This window comes from Engraulis encrasicolus, chromosome 17 (assembly GCF_034702125.1).
Source record: "Engraulis encrasicolus isolate BLACKSEA-1 chromosome 17, IST_EnEncr_1.0, whole genome shotgun sequence".
NCBI lineage: Eukaryota > Metazoa > Chordata > Actinopteri > Clupeiformes > Engraulidae > Engraulis > Engraulis encrasicolus.
In genome coordinates, this window is record NC_085873.1 from 35,419,174 (window position 1) to 35,434,619 (window position 15,446).

Genomic DNA, 15,446 nt, shown 5'->3' on the forward strand with positions numbered 1-15,446 from the left:
CAGCTCAACCCCGAGGCCTATATGTTCCACAACTCAATGTTCCCACATTTCTGAGTAAACTAATAGCAAAAAAGGTGTAAAGACATTTAACCCTTTACAGTGTGGCCTACACATGCTAACCTTTTTTTAAATAATTTCCTCAGCTCAGTGTTTTAGCTTCATTTCCAAAAGTAGAAAAGCACCTACAACTGCACTGCTACTACTAATAATAACAATAACAATATGTCTTTCATGGCTACTCAAATTGGCTTTACACAATAAAAAGTGGCCCATAAAATATCATCACAGTCAGGGGTGGCGCACTTGAACAGTGTCCTGCAAGCCCCGGTGGTAAGCTGCCATAAAATAAAATATATTTATAGGATATATGTGTTCTTAAAGTAGTTGAGGAACATTCCCGGGACTAAATGTGAATTATTTCTTAGAAATGTGGGAACACAAAGCAGCAGGAATATGCTGTGGGACCAATGGACCTTAAGAATAATGTTAAGTCTTTGTGATGTGAGACCCACAGGCTGTGGGACCAATGGGCCTAAAAATGAATTAAAAAGTCTTAGTTATGTGGGACCATCGGGCCTAATTTGGAAAAAAACATAAAAGTCTTAGCAATGTTGGACCAATGGGCTGTGGGAACATCGAGCTGACCCCAGTTGGGGAACATGGGGCCTAAGTTGTGGGACCATTTGGCTGCAACGGGCCTAAAAAATCATGTTAAAAGTATTTGTGATGTGGGGCCAATGGGCTGTGGGACCAATGGGCCTAAAAATCAAATAAAAATGCAATGTGGGACCAATGGGCTGTGGGACCAATGGGCCTAAAAAATGAAAAAAGTCTTACTGACGTGGGACCAATGGGCTGTGGGACCAATGGGTTGTGGGACCAATGGGCTGTGGGACCAGTGGGCTGTGGGACCAATGGGGCGTGGGAACATAGGTACGCTCCCCAGACTATATGAACAAGAGCAAACATATTTTGCCTCAACACCCCCAGAAGACACGCCCTATCATACAGTACCTCCTGAGGGACAGGTGACGTTGTGCAGCTATCAATAACGTGAACAAGTCCGACAGGCGGACAACAGATGAGTCCGTCTAGGGGGGCAACCGCCATCCGACATACCGGTTACATCGTTTTGTAAGTACAGACCATATTTGTACTACTGTATAAGTTTGGTGTCTTGACATGTGATTTTTGTGGGGTAAGTTTGGAAATGGTGTCCGGGATCAATATGTACTTGTGCCAAACTAACCGGAATAAACATTGAATAACTCTGTAACTCTGCTGATGTAACCCTAAGCCAGAAAACACTTCGGGTGGACTACTGGATGGATGTCACGGTTGGCTTTAGGGTGAATCTACTCCGAACCCTTGCTTTAAGTCATTTTCGTGGTACGCATATTGGCAGTCTTTATATTGCGATTACAATACATTTTCGACATATAGGATACATCTCACTCATACTATACCACATTATTGCACACGTAGCGGAGGGAGAAGAAGACGGCAGTGTTGCCAGATTGTCTACGACAAATAAGCGACTGACGTCCTAAAAACAAGAAGTGACCGAAGGCAGGGGTGGGTCATCAGTCGCGTGCCTAGTCAGGGAAGACCTTGCTCTTTGCGGGGGTCTGCGTGGCAGCTAAAATCCCCACAAGTGACCACAGAAAGTGGGAGTTAACAATGCTGTAGTGGGGTCACTTGTAAGGATGAGAGAGAAAACCACCGGTAGAGCAGGAGAAAACGGCAAGCACAACCCTGAAAAGAACAAGCCCCCAAAAAAACCGCAACCCGCGACTTTACATAATTAAAACCGAATGCTCAACAAAAGAAGCCCAATGTCGCTAATAAGCAGACTTGGCAACACTGGGGGCGGGGGGTCTAACAACATATCTCTTCTTCCATCACACAGGGTTCACACAAGACAAATCAAGTCAAGTCAGCTGTTATTGTCACTTTCTTCATATGCACAAGTCATACAAGGAAATTCAAATTACATTTTCTCTCTATACCATGCCAGGACATACACATATACAGGACTGACATTTTACAGACTGACATAAAGTGCACAACAGGACAGGTAACAGTGATGGACTGGTAACAATAAGTGGTCAATAATAAATACAGTACAAATGACATCAGTACATTTAACTTTCAACATTGAACATGTAAACAGAAGATAAGATAAATATAGAATGTAGATATTACATTACAGATCACACACAGATCTGTCTAATTTTCTTTCAGTGTTTGTTTCCAGAAACGTTAGTAGTGCGTGAAAAAAGACAGTCTGTTTTCATGCTCTCTAACCTTTCCAGACAAAGAGTACGGTTCAAACCTGATAAGTCTGTGCATGCTGGAGCCTGGAGGATGCTAAGAGGGCGTCAATTGCCTGGAGTTCACATGAGAAAGTGGTTGCATGTGCACACACGCACACGCACACACACGCACACACACACACACATACACACACACAAACACACACACACACACACACACACACACACACACACACACACACACACAGAGTAATGATAGTCCTGAATTTGATTTGTTAGTGTGGAGTTAAAACAAACATCTGATTCCTGGTGTGGTCCCCTGGTGTGCATTTCTCAAAAGAGAAGTTGTTGGCCTGTTAGCAACTTCGGTAGTTGCCAATGGGAAAATGCATTGAAAACAACAAAGTAGCTAATGTAGTAAGCAACTTTGGTTTTGAGAAATGCACCCCTGATTTTTGGGGCCCTGGTGACTCATTGCCACATAACGACACCCCCCCCACACACACACACACACACACACACACACCACCCCCACCCACCGGCCCACACACACACACACACACAACCACCACCCCCACCCTTCCATTACATAACATTACGTAACATTACTTAGCTGACTTGGCTGACACTTTTATCCAAAGCATTTTGCCCCTTAATGCACGCCGTACCTCCTGTGGCTGGCTGTAATAGACATTGAAAGTTAACTACTATTGTACTACACTAATATGACATAACACAGGGCCTTCAGTAATACATTACGACTTGGTCATTGCCATTCTGGTAACAGCTCATTTATGATGCCGTGTCCTACGGGGTTAAGTACAGGCCATTGGTTGCAGTCCCTGGAGCAGTGTGGGGTTTAGGTGCCTTGCTCAAGGGCACTTCAGGCATGGAGTCAGATGGGGAGTGGAAGGGGGGTATTCGAACCTGCAACCCTCTGATCTTCTTAACCACTTTAGCCTATAGGCCACTGCCGCCCCACTCCCTATTCCAACTCACTATGGCTACAGGACAGCGGTAAGTCTGACACACATTCCACTCAACATTAAATCTCTCACTCTCCTACGATGATCACACTTCAAGTCAGAAGTAGTAGGCTAGTTCTGGCGTTCTCCCTGGTCACTACTTTTACGTTTTGCTGTCTGTGGATATGTTGTCTTGTGACTTGTTTGTTTCTGTCTGTTCTGTGAGTCCTATGGAGTGCGTTTTGCGTTTTCTTTTTTTGCTGCTCTTTTGGCTAGGGCCCACTTGAAAAAGAGGCAACTGCCTCAATGTGTTTTACCCTAGTAAAATAAAGGAGAAGTAAAATAAAATAAAATAAAATAAAATAAAATAAAATAAAAATAAAACGACATGCCAAATTTCATTACAATCTGTTGCTGTTGGGTCCAAACATGCCTACACTGCAAAAAAAGAAAGAAATCTGAGCCAGCTTATTTTTCTAGTTTCAAGTAAAATCATCTAATCAATCTTATTTTAAGTTAAAAAAAAAAACACCTAATAACTACCTTTTAACTGGAATTTAGAACTAGAAATGAGACTATTTATACTTGTTTTCGAACATTTGTCCATGGGACAAGATATTTTTTACTTTATTGGATTTTATTTTATATCACCAAGTAAAAATGCCTGTTGGCTGACTGGTTGGGCAAGATTCTGCTTACTCATGAGTGAAACCAAAACCAGACCCTCTCACAGAAAAAAAGAAAGAAAATAAATGTATGAGGGGCTTCTTATAATCTGTACCATATGCCTGTCGATGGTCTATAAAACGCTTGTTCCAGTGAGTTTTCCAGGATTTATATGCGGAGCTCTGGCACTCTGAATCCAATGAAATTGTGCAACTTCAGTTGAGGGGTTGTCTTCAATGATATGTTGGGCAATAAATACAATTGACCATACATACAGCTCCTATACTCTCCCAGTAACAGTTTGAGGAGTAGGAGCTGTGTACCATGGCAATAACGATGACCACATTCAGGGACTTGCTGCTCCTATGTTTGTGCCCGTTCACTTTGGGTGAGTAAGCAATTGTTTTCTTAACACACGGCGTTATAAATTTGCTGTTACCAGAATGCCAATGACCAAATCGTAATGCATTACTAAAGGCCCTGCGTTATGTCATAGTAGTGCAGTACTTTGGTGGTTAACTTTTCAATGACTATTACAGAGTTCCAATGGAGGAACAGCATGCATTATGCAGCTACAACAAAGGTTAATGTTTGTCTTTCATGTTGCATATGACTTTTCATGCAAAGATTTTCTTGGACCACATTTTATTCTTCTGCAGGTAGGTTGAAGTCTATTCGGTAACACTTTACTTAAAGCCCATATCTATAGCGGATTATAAGTGCATTTATAACATATTATAATGCACTTTGTAATTACTTACAACGCATAACGACTACATCCATGATGTTTCATGATGCTGTATGATAACAGTTTATAACCTACAGGCTGCCTGATGGGGCTTACAGTACATTATGCTGCATTATAGATGTGCATTCTACAGTGTATTATAAATGCATCCATATGAACTTCACTTTACTTAGAGCACACATTGATGACTTATGATCAAACGTGAAACATTGTAGCATCTTATGAGTCCGTATGACAGTTTATCATCCAGGTCTGTGCATAGAAGTAAGTAATACTCATAATGTATATGCCCTATTAGGCAGCCTGTAGTTTGTAACCAGTCATGAGCACTCATAACACCATTGGATTTATAAAGCATCATAAGCCAGATTCATGGTTATTCATAACTGTTAATATAAAGTGTCATGAAACATCATGGGTGTAGTCATAATCCTTTGTAAGTAATTATAATGCACATTATAATTTGCTATAAATGCACTCATAATGCGCTATAGATATGGGCTTCATAGAAAGTCTTACAGTATATTCTTTTCAACAACTTTATAACATTGGTAGTGGGTTGACTTAACACATCCTGGATAGAATTAGCAAATTAACCGGTCCGGAGGTTAGGAATCAGAGAGCAAGGTCACTTAAGGCACAAAAAAATCCATAAATCTATTCTGTATTTTGCTTTGTATATCCTACGATCCATATAGAAGGCTTGTTAAAAAATATGTACATATTCAAACTAGACATTCCTAAAACAATAAAACGTTGTATGAAGCTTAGACCAACAGTCCATATTGAAGGCTTATTTTAAAAAAAGAACATATTCAAACAAGTAATTCTTAAAACATGTAGTGTTTTCAAACATTGTGTGAAACGTATACGCCAATAGTTCTGTGATTTTAAGGGGGTGCCCAGGAACGCTCAAATTCATTTTCTGGCCCTGTCAATAAGCAGCTTCTTTTATGTTCAGAAATACTCTTGAGATGTGATACTGCTTCAACCAACTGTAAATATTCAGCTAAGTCAGTGGTTTCCAACCTATGGGTCGGGACCCAACCTATGGGTCGCCAAAGATCCACAGAGGGTGGCGAAGCCCTCTTGATTTTAAGGGGTTTAATTTTAAATACCATATATAGCCCATATTGAATACATGAATACATGCAAGTGCTACATTAAACATTGATTCTATATTTGACCGAAGATGAATTGAGGGATAAAATAACTAAAATGAGTTTTCGCAGGAAACAGAGGGTATCATGTGACTCTCGTGCGAGCTCTCGTGCGAGCGCTCGCGCAGTTGGGTCACCAAAACTTACAGTGGTATTACAAACATGGGTCCCTGAAGAAAAAGGTTGGGAATCACTGAGCTAAGTGATTACTGCCTCAGCTAATACATTGGAAAATTGTCCCAGTATTTTGTGCATAGGTCTTTGGCAAGAATCTCTGGAAAGCCAGGGAGCATTTATGGGATAAAATATAATACCTAGGGGAGAGTAGAAGAATGAGCCAAGTACTTGACTTATGCAAGGGCGCTTATGCTTCCAGGAGTCCATTTTCCAGTTAACCCCTTAGCGCAGAGACAATATTAAAACCCTACTATCACCAACATTGTAATGGCTATGTCTTAGTATGTTAGTTAAGACTCTCTGTAATGTCATAGCAATGTCTTTATGATGTAGTTAAGTACTTTAAGCAAATAGTGAATATGCCCGCCGGAGACCCCATCTGCAGTAAGAGGCTGTTTTAAGGACTCCCTATGCCTGGGTTTTAGAAACTGAATGCAGACAAAAAAGACAAGTTGTTCTGTGGAACATCCAAGAAAGACAAGTTGTTCCACAGAGCATAGACAATAAAGACAAGTTGTTCCACAGAGCATAGACAATAAAGACAAGTTGTTCCACAGAGCATAGACAATAAAGACAAGTTGTTCCGTGGAACATTCAAGAAAGACAAGTCGTTCCACAGAACATGTATCCAAATGCAAAGCAAAATAAAAGAGAGGGGGAGGTAAAATACTCTTTTTGTTTTACTTGTTTGGATGATGATTGGGTCAAGGCAGTTTTAAACCTGAGGGGAGAAAGGAAAGAAAGAAAGAAAGAAAAGTTTATCAAGGGGGGACATCGGTTTATCTGGCATCTGTTGGGGGTGTTGACAGATTTATGATTGTGATCAAAAGGGAGAACCAGAGACATTTTCAAAGACAGAGGTCAAATACTGTGCGCTGTACTGCATACAGTACATTTAGAATGCTTCAAACTCTTAAGTCAAACTCTTAAAGGGACACTGTGCAGGAAATGGTCAAAAAAGGTACCGCAACTATGCTGCTCATTGAAACTGGGCCACCTATTGCCAAATTCGATCTTTTCATGAAAGTTTACTAAGTAATAAACTAATATTTTCTAGTATGGCCCAAGCACAGTCGTTTTTGCAGCTAAAAATGGCTATTTCTGGAAATTCAAAATGGTGGACCATTGAGAAGATCCCCCTTTTCATGTAGGAAAAGTGCAATTTTTCCAGTCATAATGAATACTTAGAATTTGATGGTGGTGGTAAGTATTCATGAAAAAGGTAACATTAGTGAATGGGTAGCATGAATTCTGGAAATAAACAACTAAAAATCTTGCACAGTGAACCTTTAAGTTTGTTTTCATTAATCACTGCCTTGAGGATGCACTTTCCTTGCTATGTGTAGGCCTATCCATGACTCACGCAGACGCACTGACTGTTAATAGTCTATAGTCGGGATATTTCAACTCTGAAAAATGTGGCTTGTGTTTGAGTAAAATAAATGGGAATGGGAATGGCAGACTGGATTGACCATTGTTGATCATACTGTAGATCGATTTTGATCGTAGATCAATTTTTATATTTTCTCCCCAGACCCTTGCGTATTTCCGCTCTGCTTTGTGAGCGTACACGAGGATCTTCAGATTCACCCTGCTCCCGAACAGCCATGCAGTAGAACCAATCAATCGGGATCATTCACAGAAGTTTCAACGTAGTGGAATAGGGAAAAACAACTGAAACTCAACAGTTGTTTGAAACAACAATGGCCGCACGGATGGACTGACTCATTGACATTGATTCTGTAACAGTATTTTAGAATCTGTGAGTAGCTAAAAATAGCACCTCATTAAAAATGTCATGACAAGTATTTTCCGCAGTCATGTACAAGGATTAAAAAAAAAAGAAAAAAGAATAACAAAACCACACCTTTGCAGACAGCCATAAACCACACCTTTCCTACGAGAAATTGCATAGGTAGCCTCCAGACTATCTCACTTGTAACAGCTGCCCTGGGGTACACCACTTGTTGACGCCGGCGTCAGGACATGAACGTGTCATAACAGTGTGGTACTGTAGCACAGTCATGGGCGTGTCATAAACATTATGTACATGTCATAAACATTTTATGACTGCTGCCATTGGTGACATTCGGTTATGGTAAAGGCAACCCTGACAATGTCATGTCATGTCACTGTTATGACACTGCAGTATGACACTGTCATGTCGTGTCACCAGTGTGTCAGGCCCGTAGCCAGGGGGGGTTCGAGGGGTTCGTTCGAACCCCCCCTCCCGTCCCCCACCCCCACTCGAACCCCCCAACACTGGGCCAACAATGAAAATAACTGTCAGATAGCAGTAATTTGAAGCAATTCATGTCCATTTATGTTAAGAATGAGGAGCAACAGACAAACAATTAAGGACAGCAACAGACTCACAGCAAACTCATAATGAATAAAATATGTCTAAATTAAAATATTTGAAGTGTGCTCGTGTATTTGGGGACATTGAAATGGGGAGCCTAATGAAGTCCACTTTCGGGGGAAAAAGATCTCCCCCGACCACAAGGCTGGCTACGGGCCAGTGTGTAACCAGTGTTTCTATACTGTATGGTTAACCAATGCTTGACCCATGTTCTGATTCAGCGCAATATTGTGATGTGTTAGCTAACTTCTAAAAGTTCTCCCAAGTCAACGATTGATCAGGGGCTTTTTTTGCAGGGTACATGCAATATTAGCTAAATTTATGTTGAGACACCCTCAAATGATGGGAAAATGATGCGGCTGAAATCACCACAGAAACCTAATGGCAATAGTTGGAAATATTTGGATGATTTGAGTGAATGATTTTATTTATTTATTTTAATTTAGGTTGCCAATTGGAACTAAGAAGTGGAGGTAGTGAGTTTATACAAGTCACTGGCTATTATGGAGACTCTGCCGTTTTACCCTGCAACTGCATGGATCTCCAGTCGAAGCCTCAGACTCTAACATGGCTTACATGGGCCGGAAGAGGGGGCAGTGAGCTGGCGATTTACAAGATCAAAGGAAGCAACCAGGAGCCGGAAATACACAAGGACTATAGAGGACGAGTGGCCTTGGTGAAGGGAGCCCCTGGCAACTTCTCTCTGATCCTCTCCAACCTCAGAGAGGAGGACACAAGGCATTACGTATGCGTTACCGAATATGAACAGGACAGAGAAGAGATGGTCCTGACAGTTCGAGGTAGGCCTTAAACCCTTTTTACATTGAACTTATCGGTAACATTTTACTTGACGCTGGTGTCATAAGCATGTCATAACAGTTTCGTAATAGTGTCATGAGTCATGACACAGTCATAGATAAGTCATAAACATTATGTCCATATCATAAACATTTTATGACTGTTGGCCTTAAGTGACATTTGATTATGTCTTTGCCATAACCGAGTGTTACTTAAGGCTAACAGTTATTAAATGTTTATGACATGGACATAATGTTTATGACTTATCTATGACTGTGTCATGACACTATTATGACACTGTAATGACATGCATATGACACCGGCGTCAAGTAAAGTGTTACCAATCCTTCCTACATTGAAATTAACATTATTTCTGACGCTGAGGATCAATAAAAGTCCTAGATGAAGAAACACATTCAGTGCACTTTTGTGCATGATCTTTGTGTGAAAAAACACACAAATGATGTGAACGTGAAGTGAAAGCCCATTGGGAAACTCCAACTCCCATTGTCATTGTGACACAGCACACAAGTGAACACAGGACACAATGAATATTATATTTGTTGGGACAAGATTTGTAATGCAACAAATAAATGTGACCTTTTTTGGATTTGACCCTACTTTTAATCAGTGTTGGACAAAGTAAAAGTAAAAAAAAAAAGAAACACAGTTTCTTTCCAACACAGGTAACTTATCTGAGAAAAAAGTAGACCAATGTACTTGTCTTACGAAAAGCTGATTCTGCACAGATTGGATTGAGTTTGTGGTGGGTCCTTGTTCGTTTTTTATTGTTTTTCAGTAATCACACAGTCTATCTCAATAGTAGGTACAACGGAGTAAACAGTGTAACAGCTATGTAATATCATGTGCTACTGTTGTAATTACACCACAAAAGTACTTTTACTTTTACTTTGTCCACCACTGCTTTTAATGCACGTTTTTCATGCTTTTTATATCCTTTTCTCATGCATTCTGTGTCACGTCTGGTAGGCTGTAACTTAGCGAGATCAGGAGAGAGAGAGGAGATCAGCAAGTTCTCCGGGGAGTCTGTCCTGCTGCCTTGCTGGTGCGAAGACGAGATGGGCAAGCCAAAGAACTTCAGGTGGACGGACCCCAACGGTCGCCTCATCAGATCCAGCTCTCAGCAGAGTGGTCGCTATGCCGACAGAAGTGAGATGTTCCATGAGAAGGCAGTATGGAATGTCTCTCTCCTGCTGTCTGACCTGACAGTAGAGGATGAAGGAGATTACACCTGCGAGATCAACGGCACAGAAGTGGTCTACAGTCTCACCGTCACTGGTATGAATGAAGACTTGAGAAATTTTTGGGGAACACAGTCAGATAGTTGCATGTGATTCAACAGTACTAAACATGTATCTGTCAAAGATCTGTTTTGTCTTTTTAAAGCAGTGATTGTCTTTGGTTTTGTGTACTATTTGCTCTGTAATATAGCACAAAACCTTCTCTATGTTCTACATAGCATGAAACCTTCTCTGTTGATCAGTGTTAAGATCATGCAGTGGCGTGCTCAGACAATTTTGGGGGAAGGTGCTGGGCAGGGGGTGGGGGGCATGTGGAACTTCTGGCTGCCTTACTCGACTATATAAGGATTATATTGGGCCATTATTATCACATGGTTATACTTGTCAACCTTTTATAGATGATCATGTCAATCGTCAAGGTTTTCTAGATAAACTTTGTGAAAAAACAACAAAAACTTTCAAAAGGGCAATTTTTGTACAGTAGGGCAAAGAGACAGGTGCTTTAGCACCACCTTGTCCCTATCTGTGCACGCCTATGCAAGTTCGTGTCCCACACATTTCCAGTAGGCTGCCTTACTTCTATGTAAGGATGATATCGAGGCATTATCATCACACGCTTTTAATAGTTACGTTTTTCTAGATGATCATGTCAATTGTCAAGCTTTTCTAGACGGTCATTGTGAAAAAAAAACATGAAAAAAAAGAACTTTCAAATAGGGCACTTTTTGTCCAGTAGAGCAAAGGGGCCGGTGCTTTAGTACCACCTCGCCCCTATCTGTGCACATATAGGACTCCCTGGCAGAAGAGACTCTTGTCTCAATGGGACAATCTGGCTAAATGGCTAAATCAGTGGTTCTCAAACTTTTTCCATCATTCCTCCCTTCAGAGGGTTTGAATGCTTCCGAGCCCCCCCAAGCAACAGCAGTAGGCCTACTCGCGCAGATTCATTTTGCGATCACTGCACAGAATCAAAGGAGAGGTGACTTGTGGAGATTGAACAAAGAGGGACTGCAGTCGAATGCAGATGTGTGTTCATTTCCTATGCTATTCAAATTCATGACAATTAATAATATAATGTTGGTGAGGGTTTTAAACTTATTGACTTATTGGCGAGACAGGAAATTATTTCCTTGGGGAAAAAAAAAAATTCAGATGTCACACGCCCCCCCTGAGATGCCTCCGCGCCCCCCCAGGGGTCTTACGCCCCACTTTGAGAAACACTGGGCTAAATAAAGGATAAATTAAATGAAAAATGAAACATATGAGATCATGTCATCACATGTTCACTGACTGGATTTTACAGGCTGCGCCCTGGAAGGACAGGACGAGGTGGTGGAAGTGGCGGCGCCTGCAGGATCCTCCGCCCTCTTGCCCTGCGCTTGTACCACACTGCAGGCCAAACCCCAGAACTTCCGCTGGACGCCACCAAATAACAGAGAGCTCCTCTGGCACTACAAAGGCAGGGCAGAGCTGTTCCAGCAGACCTCAGCTCCAGGGAACCTGTCCTTGCTTCTGACCAACCTGAGGAAAGAGGATGGGGGAGTTTATCGATGCGAGATTGGCGGGGGCAAAACCAAACTGTTTGTGCTCACTGTAAAATAACAGGTAAAAAAAAATAACATGCGTGCCCATTCTGTCCACCTTACATCCTAAAATTGACAAAAAAAGCAGTAGCATTAGCAGCAATAATTGTACTGTTGCTGGTGTCCTGTAAGATGTCCCAGGATGTACTGTAGGCACTGTGTCCTGGGACACTTAATGTGCATTCCAATATGAGACCTCCTGTCCTCCACTTGTGCTTGTGGCCTCGCCCCGCCTCCTGGCCCCTCCTCTGTGGAGAAAACAATAAAGTTTCCCCACTGTCAGCCTAGCCACACCATTTTTGGGGGACTATTCATCATTCACCATCCAGTCCTGCAAATGAGAAATTGACTTCACAATTGCATTTTTGTGAGACGTTGAACTATAACTGTTGTCAGTGATGTCATCATGACATATTACTTCCTGGTACGAGGCCACAAGCACAAGTGGAGGAGGCAAGGTCGCATATTGGAAGGCAGCCTGTGTTGCAGTCCTGAGACACCCAACTGCTAGCCTGATTATCAGCGACTTTCAAATTTCTTCTAGACTTGGTCTGACCTTGAGCATAACGATTACCGTTTCCCGACAAATGGGGAGAAGTTCCCAATTTGATGGAGATCAGAAACAAAGTTTATATTGCTCTTGGCCTGAATAGAAGCAACGCCGAAGGTCTTGCATCACCAGCATTCCCAGAACCTTTTTTGAATAAATGCTCCCTTGACCTCACTATAAGCCTGCCAATGCTACAGGATCTCGAACAAATTGCATCTAATTTCTCACGCAAACCAAAAACTAAAATTGCGTCCCGTTTACGACGCATTCCCTTTGACACACATGCGCAGTGGTCATGCAGCTGTGCGTGACAGGTTAGGTTTAGGGAAAGTTTTGGTCAGGGCACAAATTTAAAACTCAGAAACGTGGCATTACTGACAGGTTAGGTTTAGGGATGGTTTTGGGAAGGGCACAGTTGTAAAACTAAACATTGCATTACTGACAGGTTAGGTTTGGGGATGGTTTTGGGAAGGGCACAGCTAGACCAATCAGAAGCTACCTTTGTGCTCTAGACAGCAGGGAAAGCGTCGGAATATGTACGCAATCTTGGATGTTGGTTTGCGTGAGAAATTGGACGCAATTTTTCGAGATCAGGCTCGCCAATGACCCATCAGTATTAAAAATAAAATGCACGTATGCCCCCCAAAGGCAACTAAGCACTGTAGATCCCCCATTGGGAAACTAGGAGGACCTCCTTTGAGGAAATATAACTCAAGAGCATTGCTTAAATTTCATGTGACATTGGGGACTGTGTAAGGCTCTAATGTTGTCTGTATCCATCCAACAGGAATGTGAAGCAAACGTCAGACAAGGCCGGATGTTGAGCAGGAATACATAACTACTGAATCAACATGTCAACGCGTAGACAGCGCTTCAACTTTGATGTGGATGTTGCTATTGTGAAAAATGATAAAAGGTCGCACCATGCACAGGTTTTTTTATTACACAGACATGTTTCGGCACTCTGTCTTCCTCTTGCCATCTCAGAGGAAGGCAGAGCGCCGAAACGTGTCTGTGTAATAAAGAAACCTATGCATAGTGCGACCTTTTTTCATTTTTCAGTTTTACAATATTTTGGTCAGCACCCTTAAAAGGAAGAAAAAAACTGTTGGGTGACGCCTGCTCCAACCCTTGGATGTTGCTATTGTGACATAACCATGACGCATAACCATTCACTTTTCACGGCTTTCACTTCACATAGCCATGCTTTTGAACACCATGCAAATGAAACATTGTTGAATAAATTGTATACATTTTGCAGCACCATCAGCTTTGTGATAGACGTTTTCTATTCATTTTCATTCTTTCATTTATTTGCTTTTGTTGAACACTGGGAACAGGGACTGTGAACAGGGTTCATCTTGCCTCACCTGTGCAAGGGGGCAGCCACCGATGGCACCCGAAAGGGAGCAGTGCGGCAGGACGGTACTACCATGCTCAGGGTACCTCAGTCATGTAGGAGAATTGGGGGAGAGCACGGGTTACTTACTCCCCCCACCAACCTGGCGGGTCAGGAGTCGAACGGGCAATCTTTGGGCAAGTCTGACGCCCTAACCGCTTACCCATGACTGCCTAGTGATCTTGCCACCATGGCAGCCACTTGGTGCCCCCCAGCCCCGAGATGGGGTGTCAAACATAAAGCCTGTAGGACAGGGGTATTCAATTAAATGTTAACGAGGGCCAGATTTTCAAATTCCTCCCAGTAAAGGGGCCGAAATTTACATATGCATTTGTAACGGAGGCTAACTAGCACAGAGTTGGCGTGGAACATTGGTAAACCTCCCTCCGATAGCCTCATACAGTCTCGTGCCGTTGGGCCGAGAGACTAGTTTCTTGGCCCAGCGGTATCGTACTGTGTCTCCCATTGCCGGACCGTTGTAGTTGACAAGGTCGCACGTTCGATCCCCGAGGGGGGTGAACAGGTGCAAGATGACCTCCGCCACACATTATCGTTGCCATCTGTCAATGAAAAAAATGCAGGACACTTCATTGAGGTGGGGGTCTGGGGGTCCTCCCTCAGAAAGTTTTGCATTTCTTAGATGTAATTTCCTGCATTTTAATGTCCAGTGTCCCGTTTCAGCTCGATACGGAACAGGTACTTTTCTCTCTAAATTCCGAAAAACAATTGTGTATTTCAAGGGGCTTGTGGGGGGCCAGAGCCTTGCTGTCCAAGGGGGCCGCATCTGACCCCAGGGCACCTGTGTGAAGTTGGCACCCCATATGTTGAAAATATGGATAAAAACATTGTGATTTGTTTGTGCATTGTTTGTGCACGTTTGTGCAGGCAAAATGAGCTTTTGTGCACAAACCGTTTTTAAGATATTTAACTTTGTGTCCTTAATTGACCTTAAGTTACTCAGCACCCCATTAACATCTAAATGATTCGAAAATGGTTGGAATCATTTTTGCTTCGTTTGTGCACGATTGTGCAGGGAAAAAAAATAATGTTTGTGCACAAACCGTTTTTAAATAATCTAACTCTTAATTTTTTGGAAGTAGGTGACGCAGCACCCATTAACATCCAAATTACTAAAAAATGCTTGGAATTGTTTGTAATTTGTTTGTGCATGCGTGTGTGGGTAAAATTAATGTTTGTGTACAATCCATCTGTATGTTATTTGTTTGCTTTTGCTATTTTATTTATGTTATTTAAATCTTAAAAGTTAAATATCTTAAAGACAGTTTGTGCCCAAACGCTCATTTTGCCTGCACAATCGTGCACAAACGATGCACAAACCGACCAAAATATTTTTATTCATATTTGCAACCCGCCATTTGAATAGCCCTGCTGTAGGATGGGGCCCTCCAGATGGTTTAATATGGCCTGGGACTTGGAGAGAGAGAGAGAGAGAGAGAGAGAGAGTGTGAGAGAGAGAGAGAGAGAGGGAGAGAGAGAGAG

General features: G+C 42.1%; 1 protein-coding gene across 1 annotated transcript; it reads left to right on the forward strand.

Moving 5' to 3' along the window:
• Positions 1 to 4,066: 4,066 nt before the first annotated feature.
• LOC134466803 (polymeric immunoglobulin receptor-like) lies at positions 4,067 to 13,391 on the forward strand. Its single transcript, XM_063220694.1, has 5 exons — positions 4,067 to 4,295; positions 8,801 to 9,154; positions 10,143 to 10,451; positions 11,718 to 12,019; positions 13,335 to 13,391. The coding sequence occupies exons 1-4, from the start codon at positions 4,232 to 4,234 to the stop codon at positions 12,014 to 12,016; spliced, it is 1,026 nt and encodes a 341-aa protein (XP_063076764.1). The 5' UTR covers positions 4,067 to 4,231; the 3' UTR covers positions 12,017 to 12,019; positions 13,335 to 13,391.
• The last annotated feature ends 2,055 nt before the right edge of the window (positions 13,392 to 15,446 follow it).